Genomic DNA, 23,647 nt, shown 5'->3' with positions numbered 1-23,647 from the left:
AAATCTAATCGATAGATTATAAAAGGGTTTTAGGACGCGTCACTGCACCACTAGAAGCCAACTCCATCGATCAAGCTGGCTGAAACGTTCTCTCCCTCTTCTTCTCCTGCTCCCTGTCACTCTCCTTTAACTCCTCCGGTGACTTTCTTTTATTTGAAGATTGTTTTTTGCACGGCGCTTGGCCGGTTACCGCTGGTATTAAAAACATTTTGGCGAATGGTTAGGTGGCGCGATAGTCTGTAGTGAAGGAGCGCGCTCCCGCTCACGGGAGCCTGCTCGCGCTGCGCTCAGCAGCAAACAGCTGTTTGCTTTTCACCCAACAACGACAACCTACTCACGGAACGCTATGTTGTAGCGTTAATAAACGAAACAATTTAACTAAATTGCTAGTCAAAATACCAATACCACAGGACCATTTTTTTAAAGCAATATTTTTTGTGGCCCAAGCGGGCAAGTGGAAAGTACGTTATACTGGCCCGGGGTGTCTAAATAGTGCTTCCGGGCCAGCGGCCAATTTATAATGTCGAGCCCTGGCCGGTTACCGACCGGCCCACATCGTCCGACCGGCCCACTTCAGTACCGGCCCATCGGGATTCGTCCCGAACGTCCCGATGGCCAGTCCGCCCCTGCCCCCAAAGCTTTTTTCTTATTCAAAATAAGACCTTAACCTAAAGTATTCTTTAATGTTTAAATAAAGCCTTATTAGTTTGTCTGTCTGTCTCTCCTATTAATATCTAATAATAAAAATAATACATTTCAATAACGTGCTTTAACCACCAGGTGTCCCTTTCTATCAGCTGTGCACCGTTATGGTGTAAATATACCAATATACCGATTGGATCAAATATAAAAGTCAGCCGAAATTAGTATTGATACTGCAAGGAGACTTATATTTTGAAGAGAAATTGAAGATTTTGTTTAATTGATATATGTATGATTCACGTCACATATTCAGTTTCGGCGGCAGTTGTTCCTGTCTGTCTAGAAGTCTTCTCATCAGGGCTCTATAAATAGCGAACTATGGAAGATATGTAATATTTAATACAGCCGAACCGTGTATTACAATGCCATTATGTGATGACCTCCAAAGAGAAAAGCCTAACCCATAGATCCGTGGGTTAATAATGTCAATCAACACATTACACACATCCCTTCACATTTAAATTTACATTAAAGTATTTTGTGAGGCCTTCTAAAATGTTTTTAAATATAATTAGGGTTGTAGTTGAAGAGTTTGTAAATTATTGCGTTGCAATCGCACAACGGCACGACCATTAATTCCACAACCACACACATGGATTAACATCGATTTAATACATTAATGTAGCCTTTGTTTCTGCTAAAAGAGGTGTCAACCAGCTGGGACAACAAGAAAATCGGCAAAATCGAGTGTGACTATTAAAAAATAAATAATTATTATATTAATATTGACAATAATAACCGACCGTCGGGGAGCTTTCTCATGGCGTCGATTGGTGAATCTTAAACTGAAGCTTGACTTTAAAGCAACCCAACGGAAGTTTCATGTAAGTTTAGTTCTTTCACTCGTAGCTCGGACTGCGGGGGTGCGAGAGACGGGAGCATGTTGATGCGACCTTCCTAGTCGGAGATATGGCCGCATTTTACAATAAACTTCCGTTAGGTCGCTTAAAAACAAATATCGCAAATCGAATCGCATTCGCAATATTTGTCAGACATATCGCGATTACATTTTTTTCCCAAAATCGTGCAGCCCTAGACTACAGTGGCATGACACAACATCATAGGCCAATATATTCTGTCTGTGGGAAAGACACAGGACTCACTGTTGGTACAGATACAGATGTAGCGCTTCGTTTCAGACGCCTACCCGTGCGGGTCCGTGATCGGCACGGGGTGGGCCCCTGCTGAAAAGGAAAACCCCCCGCAGGACTTGAAACGCCCCCTTGATAAATACATTTAATTATAATGAAACCAGCTGCAATGGATCATGGATCCACCAGGGGGAGCCGTGAAAAGCTGCCACACTGGAACTCATGTGAAATAAACAGCTGATCTACAGGTATCTGATATAGCGGATATTTGTTAAGATCCATATGTCACGGATAGGATCATATTCTATGCTAAATAAGAGACATGTTATCATTTACTAAACATCACCATGTTTTTATTTAACAAAATAATGTTTAATTCACGTTGGCGTAAGTACAAAACCATCGCTATGTTTTTAGATCAAGAAATGCATCCAGACTCAAACAAACGATTTTCAATCATCATCCTCACAATCATTTAATGTATCATATGTTCGCGAGTTCAAATTAATGCACTATATTTAATCCACGTGAGTTTACAACAACAAAAATAATCACTTTGTTTTTATATCACATCCGACCGGAGGAAAATGCAGCGTCTCTCACGACAGATCATCCTAATCCCACGGACAAACAATAATATGTACAGTGTTAATAGTTTACTGTATTATTAGTGTCTAATATTACTGGGGATTTCGGAATGGTACTGGATTTTGATTTATTGTATCGGCTTCATATAGAATATATATTCCCGAAGTCTGAAATGCAAAAATGTCCCACATTAGGGCAATTCACCCTACATTTAATCATTCAAACAAAATCATATTTCGTTTCTTTTTAACGAAATAAATGTGGTTTAATCCACATAATTTACTGTGTCAATTGTTTACTGTAGTATTGTGCACATTACTTTTCGCTGCTTGTTGCACCTGGTTAGAAGCTAAACTGCATTTCGTTGTCTCAGTAGGCCTACCTGCAATATGTGCAATAACAATAAAGTTGAATCTAATCTTGAGCAGGAACAAATGTATTTAGGCTACTTAGTACATATCTGACATAAACGATTAAACACATTTGTGCATTCTTTAAACCGAGTCAAGCCGAGTCCGGAGGTGGCGGCAGAGATGTTCACAAGTCTTTTTTTGCAAGTCCAAGTCAAGTCTCAAGTCTTTGGTCACGAGTCCAAGTCAAGTCTCAAGTCTTTGTGGGGTGAGACTTGATCAAGTCTCAAGTCTTTGGTCACGAGTCCAGTCTCTAAAAAAATAAAAGTCTCATGTCTCTTCTGGTTGTAATAAGCCTTCAATTGTCTGCTGCTATCCAGTCTGTTAAGAATACTGCACAGCTATATCTAAGAAATTCAAAGCATTTACTGTGTTATTATCACTCCTATATCTATTAGCAGACAGTATCAGTACTGATTAGTTGTGTGTTATATGATCACTTTAAACAGGCTATTGCAATGAAATATGAGGAAAAACATCACACTTTAGCTAAATGCAAACAACTTATAAGCAAAACACTTCAGAATCAGAAATCAGTATCACAAATACTTTATTAATCCCCCACAGGGAAACTGTTAAAAGTACTTAAAAGCGGGTAATGATTAACGTTACCGACCTTTTTTATGTCATGTCAAGAGTTGGATGTCAACGCCACTCAACTCAAACAAGTGTGACAAGCAATTCACTAATCTTTTCAAATATTCAGTTACAAAGCTAGTAGCAAGCTAAGTTAACATTCCATAGCTGATGCTGAGCTAAACATGTTTGCTAACCGTCCATATGCGTTAATGTGACTGACCTCCGGGTGAGTTTTCAAGTGCCTGATGAAATTCGACGTTGTTGCGCCAGCATCCTTGATTTTGATATTGCAGACTTTGCAGTGTGCGCTCCTTTTGTTGGTGCCGCCGGTGTTTTGTTCGAAGTTTTTGTAGTTGAACCTAATTACAAGCGGTACAGCCGCAGGTGTGCCGCCGGTCGCTATTGTGTTACTACGAGGTAGTAACAGAGGCGCGCACGTCTGCGTAATGAGCCCGGCTAAAATAACTGGATGGCCTACCTGCCTGTCAGCCTTCCATCTGGGCACAAACTTATCTCGTGCCCTCATTGGTCATGTGCACGTTCGTGTGTGTTGGAGGAGGCGGGCTCTATAAGGAAGTAGCAGCCTCTAGCAGATTATCTCCGGTTGTGTATTTTCAAATTCTAGCGATCTCGAGCCGGTTTCTCTCAAATTTACCTACCCCACCTTTAATACGCCAAACATAGAAAACACAATGATTGTTCACGAGTCCCAACACACGAGTCCAAGTCGAGTCTGAAGTCTTTTGGTCACGAGTCCAAGTCAAGTCTGAAGTCTCTGTGTGTGCGACTTAAGTGCGACTCGAGTCCGAGTCGCAGACTCGAGTCCCCATCTCTGGGTGGCGGCACATTAAAGTGTGCACCTGATTGTTTAACTTGAAGGTGCCTGATGACATTTAATCATTCAAACAAAATCATATTTCGTTTATTTTTAACGAAATAAATGTGGTTTAATCCACATAATTTAGGTTTACTGTGTTAATTGTTTACTGTAGTATTGTTTAACTTGAAGGTGCCTGATGCAGAGTCCTGCATGGGTCTGATTTTCAAGACCCGCTCCCGCCCCGTGACGTGCACTACCGAACCCGCCCCGCTACCCGCTACCCGATGTGAACATTTCCAGAAGAACTCTAGCTTGAATGGCCTTTGTATGTATACAGTAGGCCTACAGTATAGCCCAACCATGTGCACCTTCCTTTTTTCCCGTCCAAAGTTTGAATTGGATAAAGGCAATGGTTATCGAAGGTGCTTTTATAGCCTATTGTATAATAACTGTGTGATTTATATTGCTTTTCAAATGCATATATGGCCACCAATTTACACGGCTCTTCCCGTCAATAATATGAATAGAACTTAGTTAGATCACTTTATATTTCTGCAAATTAATTTTTAATCACACACGTCTCCCCACGTCTCCCCGTCCCGAAAATGATAAATAAAATAAAAAGAGGAAACCATTTTCAAGTTCAGTTTTCAACGTTTTATTTAAAATAACTGACATAACAGACACCATACTGTAGGCCTATCTGCTGCGGAAACCAGGACGAGCTATTTCGGGATCTGTTTTTCGGGGGCTCCTCAGTCTCTCATTTACCCGGCTCCTGATCTTATGCCACTGGTCAATGTTCAGATTTGGGAACCAATTGGAAAAATAGGACTCAATCTTTTCCAACCTCTTGACGGGAAAAAAGGAAGGTGTAAATGTTTGAATGATGAATAAACAGTGAGGAGGGGTACAGTATGAATACACTAGATGTACACAGCAGCCCAGCCTGTGAGCAGTATGAACACCAATGAGCGCTCAGCTCGAGATACCAGCGAGTCGAGAGAGAGAATGATATCTGCATTTTCTCTTTTGGTTTGATTAGGACACATCCTGGGGATTGTGTTTACAAACATTGACCAGACCGTTCACCAGCCCCCACCCCCCATGTTGCCTATGCTGTCCTGTGTTGCAAACTCTTTGTTTAAAACGAATTGGCCATCGGAATGTGTGGAGGAAGGGTCACATTCCACAGCCCCCCCCCCCACTCTGTAGGTTTTTCTTTGCATATTTCTATGCCGTAATTCATACTGGTCCTCTCACGCACATACATTCTCCTTACAGTATACATACATAGGCTATATGAGTCCGTGTATCTACGGACCATTTGTTTTTCTTTATTAAAAAAGTAAACGGAAGAGCGTCTGAGAGGCGTTTTTGCCCTTTTGCTTTTTCCCTTACTAAATGGTCTAATGGTCAGTGGAGCGAGGGGGGGGGGGGTCGCGAAACTCGCGGAAGTGATTTCAAAACAAAAAGCACTCGTTTGCTTGGAACAAAGAAAACGGCCAAGACACACATTGAGTCCAGAAAATGAATGTTATTAAGGGCTGTAAATATAATAAGCCTGTGTCTAAAATTGACAACAGGCTTATTATATTTACAGCCCTTAAGATACACTTTTGTGTTTAACAGCTGACCACCATGACATACTTTGTTTTAGTAGATTTCGCATGAGAGCAAAATGTATAAATATGAGCATTAAATTATATGAATATGAGAACAAAATGCATGAATGTGTGAGTGTAAATATATACGTGTGTAAGAGTGAAAATGTATGTATGTAAAAGGAGAATATATGTGTGTAAGAGTGAAAATATGCTGCATTTTGAATGTCTGATAGTCCACCATTTTCACCGGAAATATCAAACATTTAATAAAAGTGAAAAACAATGAACAAGACTTAAGGTATTCATCATAATTAATTATATTTATTTCGTTTGGATGTAGGATTTTTGACTTTGTTTAGAGCAGTGATCTTCTACTATATGAACATTTTGGACCCAAAATCACACAAAAAACGTAAAAACAGATTTTGAAAATGATATTATTTTTCATAAAACACAAACATACACAACGAAACCATTTAAAAGCTGGAAATATATACATGGGATGTGACTATGATAATGTGAAAGTTTGATTGAGATAGCATGGGATTTCATTCTGATAAGGCAAAAGTGTTATTATAAATATAATACAAATATAAACACATTATGTACAAAAATCAGTTTTTTCTGTCTTTATCTGTGCCACGCTTCAAAGCGGTTTCTGTCAACTACGACACAGAGGGCAACATCACAGATTCCTCCTCCTCCATGTCAAAAAACAAGCTTAAAGCTTGACTCACGTTCAGAGTTCTCTTCATCATAGTTGAATCTTCAAAACTCTAAATCTATCTAACTATATCTAAATTCTCAATGTTTGTCTGTCACTTTACTTCAATCGCAGTCTCCCGCCGCCTCTCTTCGTCTCGCGCCGCCTGTCTTCGTATATCTTCGTCTCTCTCTATTTCCCGCCGTCTCTCTTCGGTTCCCGCCGTCCCTCTTCGTCTCTTTTCGTCTCGTTTTGTATCACTCCGTTTACCTGATTACCTCACCCCCTCCCTGGTAAATACATCCTGTTGAGCAGGATCTACAGTTTACAGTATCTTCCGTTTCGTAAAATGATCAAATACGGCGAAGATATTAAAATATGTGCTTCCATTATTCATACTTCTGAAATATATCTGTATTAACTTTATATCATCGTATGTCCGTGTTTATTGGGTATTTTTGCATGAAACAAAGACTGGCATATAGTTTCAAGCCAGTACTTTCGACAGAAATACACATATACATCCTGTTGAGCAGGATCTACAGTTTCCAGTATTTTCCGTTTCGTAAAATGATCAAATACGGCGAAGATATTCAAATATGTGCTTCCATTTTTCATACTTTTGAAATGTATTAACTTTATATCATCGTATTTCCGTGTTTACTGGGTCTTTTTGCTTGAAACAAAGACTGGGATATAGTTTCAAGACAGTACTTTCGACAGAAACACACAGCAATGTTGTCCGGACTGTTGTTTGTATGCGGCACCGGCTTGAACAGGCCATGTGATCTGATCACGCCGGCATGACGGTCGACTCCAAAGGGTTAATATTAAATACATATAAGTATTTTTACAACTTGTATTTAGAAATACTCTGTTGTAATTATTGATGCATACATGTGTTCATCCATTCAATGTGGCATCTGCTATGTTAATGTATGATATCACTTAATAATACAATAGATTATAATATATGATATGATAATTACATTTTAGTTTTATTCATTTCTTATTTCATAGTTTCTCATTATTATTATTTTTATCGCTCATCTTATTTTTGATTTTATTAATCTGTGTGAATCTGTGCTGTCCTGTTTTTCACTCTCACCCTGTTGCTGTTTGAACTACTGAATTTCCCCACGGGATAAATAAAGGTCCATCTTATCTTATCTTAATGTATAAGTTGATTTAATTCAATCTACTGTACTGGGTAAAAACACCCCAACAATATTACAAGAGATATACTGCATAAAGCAAACTATATACTTTATTTGATCTAAAATATTGATGTTTCTACAACACTCAGTTCTCTTTGTGTATTTTGTGAATGAAGCGCCATCTCATGGTTAAATCCTGTAATTGAACAAATGGGGAAATTGGGCAACGCCCTCTAGCAATTTGGCAACACCCCCAGCCACTGGCATCCGCTGGGCTTTTGACTGGGACACACCCATGTGAGTCCTATCTGGAGTGCTACATCTGTAGCCTCGGGTGTTCCGTCTTTGAAAGGTCAAAGTATGATGACAAGCCAGCCAGCACTATCCATGGATGACAAGGCCTTCCTGAGCATCATGGATGAACAGGTTTACCAAGATGACAGAAACAGCTGGGTGGCACCATTGCCATTCCGCTCTCCCAGACAGCATCTTCCTTGTAACAGAGAGCAAGCTATGAAGCGTCTCTGCTCACTTCGGAGAACTTCTTGAGAAAAAGCCAAAAATGCAAAGTCACTACGTTGAGTTCATGCAGAAGATTTTGGAAAATGAACAAGCTGAGCCTGCTCCACCTCTGCAAGAAGGTAAAGAACATTGGTACCTCCCGACATTCGGTGTGTATCACCCATAAAAACCGGATAAGATAAGTGTTGTGTTTGATTCAAGTGCTGAGTGTAACAGAGTGTCGCTGAACAGTGTGCTCCTCACCGGCCCAGACTTGCACAATACCTTGTTGGGAGTCCTTCTGCGGTTTCGAAAAGAACCTGTAGCCTTGACAGTAGACGTGGAACAAATGTTCTACTGTTTCGTCGTACGAGAAGATCACAGAGATTAACTTCGATACCTCTGGTACGAGGATAATGACATCAACAAGAATGTAGTAGAGTACAGGATGAAGGTCCACGTTTTTGGAAACAGTCCTTCACCCGCGGTAGCCATCTACTGCATGAGGCGAGCTGCGCATGAAGGTGAGCGAGAACACGGATCTGACGCAAAGCAGTTTGTGGAGACGCAGTTCTATGTTGATGACGTCCTCACCTTGTTCACCACATCTGAAGGAGCCATAGATGTTCTGACAAGAACCAGAAATATGTTGGCAGAGTCCAACTTGAGACTTCACAAGGTAGCATCAAATAGTGGACATGGGAAGCCTTCCCTGCAGAAGATCGTGCAAAGGATCTGAAGGATTTGTACCTTGGAGTTGACCCTCTCCCTCTTCAACGAAGCCTGGGACTCTCCTGGAACCTGGAAACAGACAGCTTCACGTTCCTGGTGTCCAACGAAGAAAAACCATTCACACGGAGAGGTATCTTGTCCACAGTCAACAGTCTGTATGACCCTCTTGGGTTTGTAGCACCCATAACGATGCAAGGAAAAGCATTAGTCAGGGAGCTCTCATCTGAACAGAGTGAGTGGGATTCTCCACTCATCCCTGAAAAATAAACTGAATGGAACATATGGAAGGACTCTCTGAAGGCTCTCAAGACCTAAACATACAGAGGTGCTACATTCCAGTCTTGTTGTCTAGAAGAGAACTTTGCATCTTCTCAGATGCTTCGTCAGTAGCTATAGGAGCTGTTGCCTACTTGAGAGCTACTGACCAGTGTTAATTTCGTCAACGAAAATTATGACGAAAAATGTTCGTCAACAACCTTTTTTACATGACTAAGACGAGACGATGACAAGCTAAAAATAGATTCTTGATAACAAAAACTTTGACGAAATGGATATTTAGTTTCTGTTGACGAGACGGGACTACGATGTTAATGGTGGACTATCGGACATTCAAAATGCAGGATATTTCCCCCCAATTGTCCGTCTTGTCTGTCAAAATGCATCTTACGTTTCTAACTTGCAATATCATTATTTCCGATCTCTTCACTCCAGAAGAGTGATCTCCCTGTGTTTCTCTGTGTGCGGGGGGCGGGGCCTAACAGACACGCTGCAGCGGCACACAGACATCTGCCGGGGACGGAGCATTCAGAAGTATAGAGACACTTTACAAGGCTCGATGTGGACAAAGCTCGTTTTCCATTAGTGTTTTCGCGCTAGCGCGTTGACACGAGTAGAGTAGTCTGTCCAAACAGCCGGCCAAAAGGTGTCATGTTCAGTCGGAGAAATGCACAATTTTCGACTTCCTTAACTTGTAGCTCTGTTGCGCCAATTACGAGTAACGTTATCACATCAGGTGTGCAGAGGTGGGAGAAGTACTCAGATCTTGTAGTTAAGTAAACAAATACCATAGTGTAGGAAGAGTTCCTGAAGTAAAAGTATGATCATCAAAATATAGTTAAAGTCGCGACAGTAAAAGTAGTCATTGTGCAGATTGGTCCATTTCAGAATAATATATATGATATGTTTTATAATGATTGATCATTAAAGTGTTCTCAAAGCTGGTGAAGGTGCAGCTAGTTTGAATGACTTTGTATACTGCAGGGTAGCTGGTGGATTTACTCCAGGTGGAACTAAAGTCTGATTTAACACTTGATTATATTTCACATCATTCCTCCACATGTGTTAACTCTCCGGTATCATTCGATTGGACTACGCAAATTAGTCATTCGAGATAAAAATGTCCACTGCAAAAGACTTTGATAAAAACATTATATTTCATTTTTTTTTCACAACTTATTTGGGTTCAATCTTTAAAGCAACTTCCGCCCTAATAGAAAATACCAAAAATGTAATCATTTTCAGGATTTTAACCCTTTAAATGCCATTTTGAATACATGAAACCGCTGGTTTTTTTCATGATGAAAACAGAGAAAATTAGTTATTTTGCAAAAAATACATATCTGGAGATTGGCTCTTTTTTTTTATAACAGTCTTGGATATGTCAAAGATTAGCAACAACATTATTAGTTTTTGCACAAAATCAGATTGACATGTTTTTTACAAATTAGTCATTCGGGACAAAAATGTCCACTTCCAAAAACTGCTCTAAAATGACAACCGATTAATATTTTTTAAAACTTGTTGGGGTTAAATCTTTCAATCAACTTCAGTCCTGATCAAAAATACCAAATGTTAAATTATGTTCAGGATTTTAACCATTGAACTGCCAGTTTGAAAACATAAATGTGCGTTTTCTATGAAAAACATGCACAAAAAGGCAGTTATTTTCCATATAATGAATGTTGGAGGGTCGGCTTTTTTTTTTATCAAAGTCTTGGATATGTCAAAGATTAGCAACAACATTGATTTTGGTGGATTATTAGTTTTTGCACAAAATCAGATGAAACAAAAAAGTCACACATTAGCCACTCGCGGACAAAAATGTCCACTCTTATTAAAACCACATCTTTTGATCTCTCCGCCATACCGGTATAAAATCATGCATTTTGTAATGTCAGGGTTTTATATTGGAGGAAAATAGTTACATTTGTCCTTTTTACTGTAAAAACCAGATGTGACATTTTACCATTGAATTACATGCTTGTCATGTGAGAGCCATTGGAATACATGTATGCAACTAATATGATGTAGGTGTGTTGGTATGGATGTGGAAGAGTGGTATCAGCTGAGAAATGTGTGTGTGTCTGGATGTACAGTGTGTGTGTACAGAGACAACAATATACAGTAGATTTGGTTTACAGCAAGTCGCAGTTTTCACCTCATATCTCTCTCTCTCTCTCTCTCTCTCTCTCTCTCTCTCTCTCTCTCTTTCTCTCAATCCCTCATTCCCAAACTCATACACACTCTTACATATTAAACCTCCTTATACCTTGTATGTCAACCCAGTCTCACGGCATTTCGTGTTCACCGACACGATTTTTAATCTATTGATTCGTGTTCACCATCACGATTTGCCCCTTCTTTTCGTGTTGCACAGCACGATTTTAAAAGCAATGTATTTATACTGGTAACGTGTTTCGTGCCTGCAGGCTGCAGCACGTCTTTTTCTCCGGTCGGGTCGAGGAAGACCGGAAGCTGTGTGGTTCATAAAAACATGTTCTTACTCAATATCAAGCCACAGTTATTGCTTTTATTTTAAATCGTATAATTTCGGACTTTTGTTGTCGTCTGTGAGGAAAATAAATGGGGCTCAGAGCCTCAGGATACTGAAATCTGTATTTTTTAAATCTTTTTTTCCTTCTAATTTGTTATTCTTTTCAAAATAACACACTGTTATTTACTCACCAATAGTAAGGTTTCAGCGTTAGAGTCTGTGAGCTTATTGTTTTGTGTTTATTCTGGTGGCCTTGCAGTTTTATTTTGATGTTGACTCTGTCCTCTCGTTTCAGGTGTCATCACTTCCTGTGGTGGTGTGTCACTTGTCAGCTTGATAGTGATCTCCTGTTCTGAATTGTTTGCACCTGTGCCTCATTAACTGTTGTGTATATGTAGCCCTGTTTTCCTGTTGTCTTTTGTCGGTTCGTCTTGTCTCAACACTAAGTCCATGTCGGTATTTCCTCGTGTAACTTTGAGCAACCTAGTCGAACCTAGTGAACTTTTGAGTGTCCTAGTAGATCCTAAATACCTTTTTACTTTGAGAAATCTTTTGTATATTAAAAGATAGTTTTGAAGTCAAGAAAGAATTGTGCATCTGAGTTCTTGGGAGTCCTTCGTGTCACCAATAACACACAATTATCCTTGCTTTTATTTATTGGTTTAATTCCATAATCTCGGGCTTTTTTGGCGTCCGTCAGGAACTGAATTTCAAAATAAATATAACCGGAAACAGACGTAGGCATTTCGAGCGATTACCGAAGATCCTCAGCTATGGTTTTAAGCTCGCTGATTGGATGTGTTAGCCGCAATGCATGCTGGGATTTCGTGTTTATATTATATGAAATCCGGAAAACATTTTAAAGTATACAATAATACTTAATTCCGAGTGCTCTTGCTTTTCTCTTTGAAAGTCATCACATAACGGCATTGTAATACACGGTTCGGCTGCATTACATATTACAGATCTGCCGTAGTTCTTTATTTAGAGAGCCCTGATGAGAAGACCTTTGGAAAAACTGGAAGAAATGGCGCCGAAACTGAATACTTGACGTGGATCATAAATATATCAACAATTAAACAACATCTTCAATTTCTCTTCACACAATACGTCTCCTTGCAGTATCAACACTAATTCGGCTGACTTTTACATTTGATCTAATTCATAGATAGGTTATATTTACACCATAACGGTGCACAGCTGATAGAAAAGGACTGTAGTTTTCAAAGATATTACTGATTTTCTTTGAATGTAAGAATGTAAATACTGAGTCTGAAATAGTATAGCAATATGCTGTAAAATGATGTGAAAGCATGAATAAAACTACGCATCTTCAGATGTTGTACATACACACTAATAATACAAAGTTATTATGTCTGTGTGCACCTTGTGTGCACCTCCTAGTGGTTAAAGCACGTTATTGAATTATTGTTTTTATGTGTTATATTTGATTAAAAAAATATTAAGAGTACATACTTTCATAGGGGGAAAGTATAAATATAGAATATAAAAAATCAAGAAGATACTATAAGTGATCTCTACAATAAAACAGTTTAGTGCAGGATGTACAAAGATATTAATAGGAGGAGGTGCAAAACAGAAAAATGGATTAACCTTTATTTAAACATTAAATATTAAGCCTGACAAAGTAATTAACGTCTAATATATTGCTTTCCTGCAATGTTAACTATGTTGAAGCACTTATTTTAACTGATATTATACATATGGATGATACTCTTATGTATGTAGATAGAATAAGAAATGTGCTGAATATGACAGTTTAATGGTGGTGGTACACACATATTGATAGATGTCTTGTAATGCACTGTTGAGGAACCTGTGACCCAAGTTTTTCATTCATTGCATAACTACACCGTAGTTGTGTATGATATGTCAATAAACCTTTGGAAATCTTGAAAGGGATGTGCAAAATAGCCATAATATAAAGTCTTTAATTAAGTATTAGTAGAGAATAACGAGTAATGAATATACTTTATTACTTGTTTCTATTCATGTCAATTGCAGATACATCTTTAGTCTTCTCAAGCACCAACTATCAAATATCTCTTCTGATTGTTGGCACTTGACAATCACCTTACCTGAATTTTACTCAGGTGTAACTAAAGTCTGATTTAAGGGTTGTTTATATTTCACATAATTAATCAGAATCTGCAAAGTAACTCAAATAAATGCAGTGGAGTAAAAATACCAGGTTAACCTCTGAATTGTAGTGGAGTAGAATTACAAAGTAGCAATGAGCTGTCATGTGGGTATATATTAATGCTGCGCATTATGGACACAAGCGATTTTCACCCATTTATTAATTATATGTTTTACATTTGATAACACCAATGTGTTTATTACTGGCAACTTCTAATTGTGGGAAAAACGAAAACGTTCAGTAGAGACGTCCCATAGAACATTTTGCGAAACACAATAGCCAGCATGTGTTGTTCTGGAGGGGTGTTCGATTCCAGTTTTGGATAGTCTGCTGTGGTTTCATTCCATTTCACACAGCTGTTTGACGCTCTGCGTAAGGACTGTAGTCCTAAACGATAGCTGGGGATTATGGGTAGTGTAGTGTCTTCGGCCATCCTAAACTCAGAAATGTTGACAATCGCAATGATGCTCGAAATGTCCCTTATAGGCCTACGTCTGTTTCCGGTTATTTTTATTTTGAAATTCAGTTCCTGACGGACGCAAAAAAGCCCGAGATTATGGAATTAAACCAATAAATAAAAGCAAGGATAATTGAGTGTTATTGGTGAGTAAATAACAGTGTGTTATTTTGAAAAGAATAACAAATTAGAAGGAAAAAAATATTTAAAAATACAGATTTCAGTATCCTGAGGCTCTGAGCCCCATTTATTTTCCTCACAACAAAAGTCCGAAATTATACGATTTAAAATAAAAGCAATAATTGTGGCTTGATATTGAGTAAGAACATGTTTTTATGAACCACACAGCTTCCGGTCTTCCTCGACCCGACCGGAGAAAAAGCCGTGCTGCAGCCTGCAGGCACGAAACACGTTACCAGTAGAAATACATTGCTTTTAAAATCGTGCTGTGCAACACGAAAAAAAGGGGCAAATCGTGTTGGTGAACACGAATCAATAGATTAAAAATCGTGTTGGTGAACACGAAATGCCGTGAGACTGGGTTGTGTATGTGTGTGAGAATGAGACAGGAGTAAGTGTGCTCTCATGAAGTGTTGTTTTTCATTTGTGCTGTTTCATGTGTCTTTGAGGTAAACAGATGGATGATCTTGACCTCGATGTTTTGAATTGTTTGGAACTTCAAAGTCCTTTGATAATGTCTCTTTAGCAAACAGACATACACAGCCATACATCTTCTTCTTCTTTCGTATAACGTTATATGTCCAACTCGGTGTCGTGTAGCCATGCCCGCATCTCTGGTCCTAGGTTTGGTCTTCTAGCCATACATATACTCCTTGAAGTAAATAAAAACACCTGGCTGCAAAGCTTCAAATATGTGTAGTTTGGCTGGCTGGTCATTTAATTCCTGTGATACGCAACAAGCAGTAAGATGAAGAGGAGCTTCTCTGTGGGACAAGAGGTCTCATGCAGCCCGTAACTTCAGCTGCAGGACTCATCCTCTGAAGCAGAAGCACCCTGAGGAGGAGAATCTGGTGTGGAGCTGCACTGTGCTTGAAAGAAGTCAGCACAAGGATAAAACACTTTTTTGCCAAACAGTTCATTTATCAGATGGGGGCAGAGAAGAAGGAACAATGCTGCCCCGAATCCCACGTTGATGCAGAGGAATCGATGAGGTCCTTTGCTGAGGAGGTTGAGGAGCTGCTGAGGAACTGCTGAGGAACAACACGATGGTGATGAGGTTGAGATGTATGAAGGACTACAAAACCATTTAGATGGAAAAAGCCTGATGTTCACTAAAGTGCTTCGTGATCTCCTCCTCCATCACACCACAAAGGGGACGATAGCACCAGAGATTGCCCCAGGAGTAACAAGAATATTGGTTGCGCTGCCTCGTGAAGCCATGCTTAGAGAAATGATCAGATGCTTGTGGTGGAGTCTGTTCGTTCTTCGTCCGACCCTTCCCCTGAAAGTGGAGAGGACACAGAGGATCCCATCCCGTAGCTGCGCTACATTCCTCTGCATTCCTCTAATTTGAGATTACATTTCACCACAATCGCTAGCAGCCAATCGCAATGATTGCGCTAAAGTCAAACTTTAAATCTGTTCTCCTCTCTCCTGCAGTCAGCTGTGATTTCAGGCGTTAATGATGCATTATGTCCATTGAAATTGCTCTGAAAATCTGCATATTTTATTCCACAACAAAGGAAACAGAACCAAAGATTCATGCCTTTATTTTCTTGTCAATCACAGGCTCAACAGAGGAACAGGTGATGTCAAAAGAGGCCACAAACAAAGCACTGAATGCACTGTAGAAACACACTTTATATGATCAAACTAAAGCGTAACATGTGGGGCCGAATGGCATGGGAATGAGCTTTTAACGGAGACGGAACAGAGGTCCCTTTGTGAACGAGTTAGATTAGCATATCACGAGGAGCACACACAAAGCGCCTTGAGAGCAGCAGGGATCCGGTGTGAACACGACACCACACTCTGGTATAAATAGTGTGGGGGGGGGGGTTACAAACCTTATCCAGAACATCCTGAAAATCCATGCTTCAATGTGACACACAAACATCGAATAAAAAAATCATCCTTGTACAATTAAATAAACTCTTTGTGAAGAAACGTATCTCCAACAAAACTATTGTATAAATGCAGAATGGTCAGAAGCCAATGTTTCCTCGAGCCATGCAGTATCCCAGTTTGTTCTGGTTCCCCAGGAAAGACATGAGGCCCACGTAGGCCTCGATGTGGATGAGCTTGTTCAGGACCATGACGCCGTTGGCCTTCCCAGGAACCGGCTTCACGGCATGGACCTTCTGCGCTGCAGCCCTGAGCTGCTCTTGAAACTTCTGGATCTGTGGGGGGTGAGAGGATCAGGAAGATATCAGACAACTCTTGACTTCCTGTTTACGTCACTCTTACTCTTCTCCTTGGTGTCAAGAACCATCTGCATTACATTTTAAACTTGTTCTATAGTAACTCTTGATTATTTTTTATCAACAAGAAAACACAACTCATCTGAGTGCAAGTCATGGCATTCAGTCGTGTGGAGAGGCTCAATAGAAGCCTAAACAGACAGACTGGATTTCAACACGCCTCGAGAATATCTCCAGTATCAATGCATGTGGAGTAGAGTGAGTGATTGAACCATGGCAGAAGTTCAACCATTTGCTCCAAACCTTTTGCCTTGTAGTTCTTTAATACAATAAAAACATGGTGTTAATGATTTGAGCACTACAGAGGAGTGTTTAGCCACATTTGAGCCAGCAACACGGATCTCAGGCTCAGAATCATCAAAGCTGCTCACACTCGTGCCACTTTGCTTTGCACACGGGAAAAGGCAGAGGTAAGAACGTGTCTATGAAGATTGAGTCAACTGTAATCACTGGGGGATGAACTCACGTCGCAGAGATCAGAGAAAGAGTCGCTGACGGTCCTGACGGGGTGGTGGGTGAACGTGACAAATGGGAAGTCCGTGGCGAAGGGGTTCCACCTGGAGGTGAAGGAGGGCTCTCTCAGCCGGTCCCAGAACACTCGCACCCCCTCCCCATCTCTCCTGAACACATGGAGACAATGGAACACATGAAGACAAAGTGTCTTTCTGTCAGTGACAAGTCAAACATGATTCATATTCCACAGTTCATGTTGTCACCACTTCAATGACACTGCTCACTGCTTTCTACAAACAAGCTATTCTTCAGTTTCCCACAGAGAATGATTCACCAAACACTGAATAGAAATGCTTCCTTTGCCTCCGGCCACATCCACAATAGCTGCAACTTAAAGGCTGTCATTCACAAGTGACACTTATGTGGATTCGAATTTGTTCTCGCTTAGAGCTTTTATCCCAGGCATCATGAAGGAAAGCCATCAAGTAATTGTAAACAGAGCTACAAAAAGAAAGCAAAGTGCAGCTGTGTTGCAGGTACGCTGCTCAGACTGAGGTCTCTGCATCAGACCTCTCAAAGTAAGACCGCTAGTTAGGTGCTTTTACAATTACATGTTTTTCAAATGTAAAAATACATGAATTTAAAGTAAGAATGTGCAATTAAAAGATAAAAATAAAATTCAAATATTTATATAAGCATAAGTTATAGTTAGAATTTTGAATAAGAGATATAAAAATGATTTATTTGCAATGAGCCTGTTAATGCACTGTGTACCTTTGGTGAGCGGGTACAACCCACGAGGAGGCTATAGATGAAACTCACTGGGTGTTTTCAGTGCGGATATCATGGCAGTTGGATGGAAGAGAACATTGAAGGACGAAAACAAAGAAGACTTATGCAAACTGTAAATACTGTCCTGCTGTCAGCTGTAGCGCTTTACCTCACGTCTAACGGCAGGGCCGATTCTAGGGTATGTGGGGGCCCTAGGCAAAAATGCACTGGGGGCCCCTCAAACCAGCTTTCATCACCATGAAATAATCTGACACCAACAAAAAAATGGCTAAATGTAAACAGTTTTTTATTTAACAACTTCGCATTTGTTATATTCAAAGTTAATTAGTTAGTAATATGAATATAAAAGACATACAAAAACGAATAAATCACACATATAAATATAAAGAACAATCAAAACCAGAATAGTTTTCCTTTGTAAATCTACGTGAAGTGTTTTCAGTATTCTGCAGAAAGACTATATCTGTTTCTTGTATAGGTCCTCTTGTTACTAGTGCACACTTTTCACTATCATTTAGAACATTTGGCCATTGTGCAGGGTCGTCTGATGTGATCAAACCCTTTGTAGTCGTGGTAGTGCTGCTGGAGGTAGGGGTTGACGTGTCATCTTCATGATGAGAAGATGTTGCTGTCCCACTGGAGGCAGATGTTGACGCCCCACTGGAGGCAGATGACGCCCCACTGGAGGTAGATGTTGACTGAACTGCTATGACCAAAAAAGAAACAGGGAATATCATGTTACAAGGAATCTTTGGAATGCAATGCACAGTATAATCAATTAAAAGTGGGATACTTAACTTACCATCATCAGCATTTGGAGGGGGCACCTTTTCCGTTGCTGCTGCAGCTGCTGCTGTCAGAAACTTAAGAAAGGATCCTGAGGATAGATAATAAAGTGAAACTTATAACAGTAACATGTTAACAATTCAAAATGCTTTCACTTTATATAATTCAAATTCCTCATATTCAGCTTACACTTGTACAAATGTCTTGCATCTACATTTCCTAATTTAACATAACTTGACAGTTAGCTCAGTCGGACACAGCTTCATCAGTTAACTAGCCTACAGAAAAAGTTAGCTGTTTTCCACCTCCAAATTACTCCATTACTGGTGTCCCATTAAACAACGGGTGAAACGTTAATGTAGAAATCAGTGGCGAACCGTGTCTATCTCAACTGGACCTTCTGTAGACACACACACCCCCCGCCGCGGCATTATAATGTCCGTCTTTTCACTGAATTGTCGTGTTGAAAAGGGTACTCACAACAATTCCTCAACAACTTCATCTTCACCTGTTGCACTTGTCATTTCAACGTTAAAAACAATAAAACGGCATGCATTGCTTCGTCGCATTCATCTAGATCCTCTGTCTCGAGCCAGTTAACTAGCGGGCCTTCTAGAGTACCCTGGAACCGAGGGAAACTCTGAAAGAATACGCCGATTGGCTACAAATCAATATATGATTGATTGATCAAACTGTCCAAACGCACGCTCTCATTCAGTGCAACGGCCAGGGCATTCTATCAAGGATGTAGAATACCTGGTTGAAGGATATTCTACCCAGAGACCCAGAACAAGATCTGATTGGTTGCTTTCTTTTCTAACACAAAACCACTGAAATGCATATACATTTTATTTATATAATTAAATCGATATTTTGTTTGTTTTATCTGAGTGTTCCAGGGTATTCTCTGAATACCTTGAAGGCCCTGACGGTTTGCCACTGGTAGAAATGGCAGAGACCATGTTTATTTCAGTAACAATGCCAAAACGATTAATGAAGATGTGTTAATACTGTAATTACTAGCTTTTACGTTCTTTCAGCCGGCTAGCTAAGCTAAGCTAAGCTAACACGTCAACGGCAACTGTAATTTCTAGCTTCTACGTTCCTTCAGCCAGCTAGCTAAGCTAAGTTCTGCTAGGTTAACTCATGTCATGTTAAACGTCAAAGTAAACAAAATAAATAATTTGATTCTAGTGGAAGTTACGTAATTCAAGTTTCTCTATCCCAAAGTTAAGGTTAGACTAGCAACATTTAGTTATTTAGTATTTAATCGTCATCTACTCAACTTGTTTTTTTCTCTCATCTTCATCTTTTTTCTTCTTCCTTTTTTTCGCTTCCAGAAAGATAATTTCTCTTCATTTTTCAGTGCCTTTCCTTGTCATCAGGATTATTTTGTAAACAATCATGCACACGATTTGCGACACTGACCGGAGTGAGCCTGGATACGGTGGGGCCCCATTAGGGAGGTCTCCTACTGTCTGTCATTGCAAACGTTGCGCATTGCCCCCCTCACTCAAATTCAGTTCATCTACAATAATGGGGCCCCCACTATTGTAGATTAACTGAATTTGATGAAGGCTTATGGCAATGTATGATGTCTGTTTAATTGTATTTTTTGAATAGTTTGTTGTTCTGAAATTTGCATTAAAAAAAAAAAAACGACACTGATGTCGTTTTAAAGATGTGTCGCCCCTCGGGGGCCCCCTACTGGTCTGGGGCCCCAAGCAGTTGCCTGCCTTGCCTGTCCGCAAGCGGCGGCCCTGCCTAACGGGAAAACAATGTCAGAGCGACAGCAGAGTGTGCATCCCAACACACTCTCACTCCCTAAGTGTCCAGGAGCAACGCTTGGTCAGGGTCCCTTGGCGTGCAGTTATGACGTGCCGAGGCTCCTTCAGCTTCATAAACGGACGCAAAGAGCATTCAACTGATTACAATGTATTCCCATCAGTGGCGGGATTTGACGCTCAGGGAAGCACCGCATCCATTTTTGTCGGCAGCTCTTAAAAGGCAATGTGAGCGTCCATTCCCATTGGATAACGGAGAATTGTACACCCGGAAGTAAGTATTCTCCTTACTGTCGATTGATTTGACAGTGATATATGCACTACTCATCAACTCAAAAACACCAGATTACCTTTGTTAATTAAACAACATTGATAGGTTTAAATTGTGTACAATGATTTTGTGTTTTTCCCCTTCAGAATTTTTCTTCCACACTTGCCCCTGCTATCATCTCAGTAAATGAGCTAGTAGATCATTTTAATTAAAAAATGAAAAATGTTATAGATGCCATTGCTCCAACTAAGGTAAAGGAAGTGTCTGGCAAGAAAATATCTCCATGGAGAAAGGCCATGACCGTGAAAACAGAAAAAAGAGAATGTCAAAAAGCTGAACGCAGGTGGCGAAAAACAAATCTCCAGGTTCACTTTGAAATCTATAAAGAGAGACTTGGCCTTTATAATTTGGAATTGAAAAACGCACGACAATCGTTCTTCTCGGACATCATTACCAAAAACAAAAACAACGCACGTGCCTTGTTTGCTACCGTCGACAGACGCCCCCCAGTGTCAGTAGCCTCTGAATTTCTATCCACCAGGGCGTGCAATGATTTTGCCCCCTTCTTCACTGACAAAATTCAGAAAATCAGACAAGCAGTCAGTGCCTCTGCATCAGGTACAGCAAATGTGTTGTCTCTGTGTCCACTTAACATCCATTCAGACATCATGACACAATTCCATCAGATTAATGATAAAAACCTAGAAGACATTATTCAACTTCTGAAATCCTCCTCCTGCTGCCTTGATATTATTCCAACAGGGTTTTTCAAAGATGTTTTGCCTTGCATGGCCTCAGATCTACTTCATATAGTAAACAAATCTCTTCACTCGGGTATTTTTCCACAGGCCCTGAAAACTGCAGTCATTAAACCGCTCTTAAAAAATAATAATCTAGATGCTTCAGTAATGAACAATTACAGGCCCATATCAAACCTGCCATTTCTAGGTAAAATCATTGAAAAAGTTGTTTTTCAACAGTTGAGTAACTTCTTGCATTTAAATAACTGTTTGGATGTGTACCAGTCAGGCTTTCGTCCAAACCACAGCACTGAGTCTGCTCTTGTAAAGGTCTTTAACGACATCCACTTAAACACAGACAGTGGCAGAACTTCAGTGTTAGTATTATTAGATCTCAGTGCTGCGTTTGACACTGTTGACCACAACATATTACTAGACCGACTGGAAAACTGGGTGGGACTTTCGGAAACAGTTCTAAATTGGTTTGAATCCTACTTAAAGGACAGAAACAACTTTGTTTCTATAGGTAAATACACATCTGAGTTGACAAATATGACATGTGGGGTACCTCAAGGCTCCATATTGGGGCCTCTTCTCTTTAACGTCTACATGCTACCACTGGCTCAGATAATGAAGAACAACAAAATAAGTTACCATAGCTATGCAGATGACACACAAATGTACATAACAATTTCACCAGGAGACTATGCTCCAATTCAAACACTGAGTAAGTGCATTGAACAAATCAATGACTGGATGTGTCAGAACTTTCTCCAATTAAACAAAGATAAAACTGAGGTAATGGTTTTTGGAGCCAAGGCAGAACGCATAAAAGTTAGCGCTGAGCTTCAGTCTGCAATGTTCAAAACAACAGATAAAGCCAGACATCTAGGTGTAGTCATGGACTCTGACCTGAGTTTCAACAGTCACATTAAAACAGTTACTAAATCAGCCTACTATCACCTAAAGAATATATCTAGCATTAAAAGACTAATGTCACAGCAGGATTTGGAAAAACTTGTCCATGCTTTTATCTTAAGTAGACTCGACTACTGTAATGGAGTCTTTACAGGTCTCACTAAAAAATCTATTAGAAAGCTGCAGCTGATTCAGAACGCCGCTGCTCGAGTCCTCACTAACACTAAGAAAATGGATCACATCACTCCTGTTCTGAAGTCTTTACACTGGCTTCCTGTGTGTCAAAGAATAGATTTCAAAATACTGCTGCTGGTTTATAAAGCACTGAATGGTTTAGGCCCAAAATACATTTCTGACCTCCTGCTAAATTATGAACCATCCAGATCTCTCAGGACTTCAGGGACTGGTCAGCTTTCTGTCCCCAGAGTCAGAACTAAACATGGTAAAGCAGCATTCAGTTAATATGCTCCAAATATCTGGAACAAACTCCCAGAAACTTGCAGGTCCGCTGCAACTCTGACTACTTTTAAATCCAGGCTGAAGACTTTTCTTTTTGTCGCTGCTTTTAATTGAACTATTCATATCTTAGACTGCACTGTAACTTTTATACATGTATTTTTTTCTTTTAATGTTTATTTTATTAGCTTTTCTTTTTAATGACTGATTTTAAATGCCATTTTCTTAATGTCTTTCATTTTTTGTAAAGCACTTTGAATTGCCTTGTGTTGAAAAGTGCTATATAAATAAACTTGCCTTGCCTTCAATTCTGAGAAACAACTTGTTTTCTCTGAAATGTGGAGCGCCAAAGAGACTACACTACCCACAATACCCAGCTATTGTTGTGACGACGCCTGTCCGCTTTGACAAACCTTGTTATAAGTCAACAAGCTTTGTGATTGAATGAAACATAAATTCATAGAAAAAAAGTGACGTAGATTTTACTCTCATCTATTATTCAAAACCATTCTATTTATTCTAACGTAAATTACATGCCAGTGTTTTATCTTTTTATTACTTATATTATTTGTTTAGCAAATTATGTTTCTGAAGATGTGTAGTCATTTCCACCCTTCAATGTAGCATAAATGTGAACTCTCATTACAGGAACAATACCGGAAACAGACGTAGGATCCTCAGCTCGCTGATTGGATGTTTTAGCCGCAATCCACGTTTTTAAAGAT

At 39.8% G+C, this 23,647-nt stretch overlaps 1 protein-coding gene across 2 annotated transcripts in view; it reads right to left on the bottom strand.

Moving 5' to 3' along the window:
- Positions 1–15,994: 15,994 nt before the first annotated feature.
- The window catches only part of tprg1 (tumor protein p63 regulated 1), a 30,413-nt gene continuing 22,760 nt past the window's right edge, over positions 15,995–23,647 (bottom strand). For both annotated transcript variants that reach the window (XM_034081944.1, XM_034081945.2), the window contains exons 5-6: positions 17,189–17,342; positions 15,995–16,641 (exon numbers count right to left, since the gene is read on the bottom strand). In XM_034081944.1, coding sequence (XP_033937835.1) covers positions 16,447–16,641; positions 17,189–17,342 — 349 coding nt within the window. In that variant the 3' untranslated portion in view covers positions 15,995–16,446. The remainder of the gene's footprint in view (positions 16,642–17,188; positions 17,343–23,647) is intronic.

Source organism: Pseudochaenichthys georgianus, chromosome 4 (genome assembly GCF_902827115.2).
Source record: "Pseudochaenichthys georgianus chromosome 4, fPseGeo1.2, whole genome shotgun sequence".
Classification (NCBI taxonomy): Eukaryota; Metazoa; Chordata; class Actinopteri; order Perciformes; family Channichthyidae; genus Pseudochaenichthys; species Pseudochaenichthys georgianus.
Note: the sequence above shows the minus strand (reverse complement) of the source record. Positions and strands in the feature narration are given on the sequence as shown.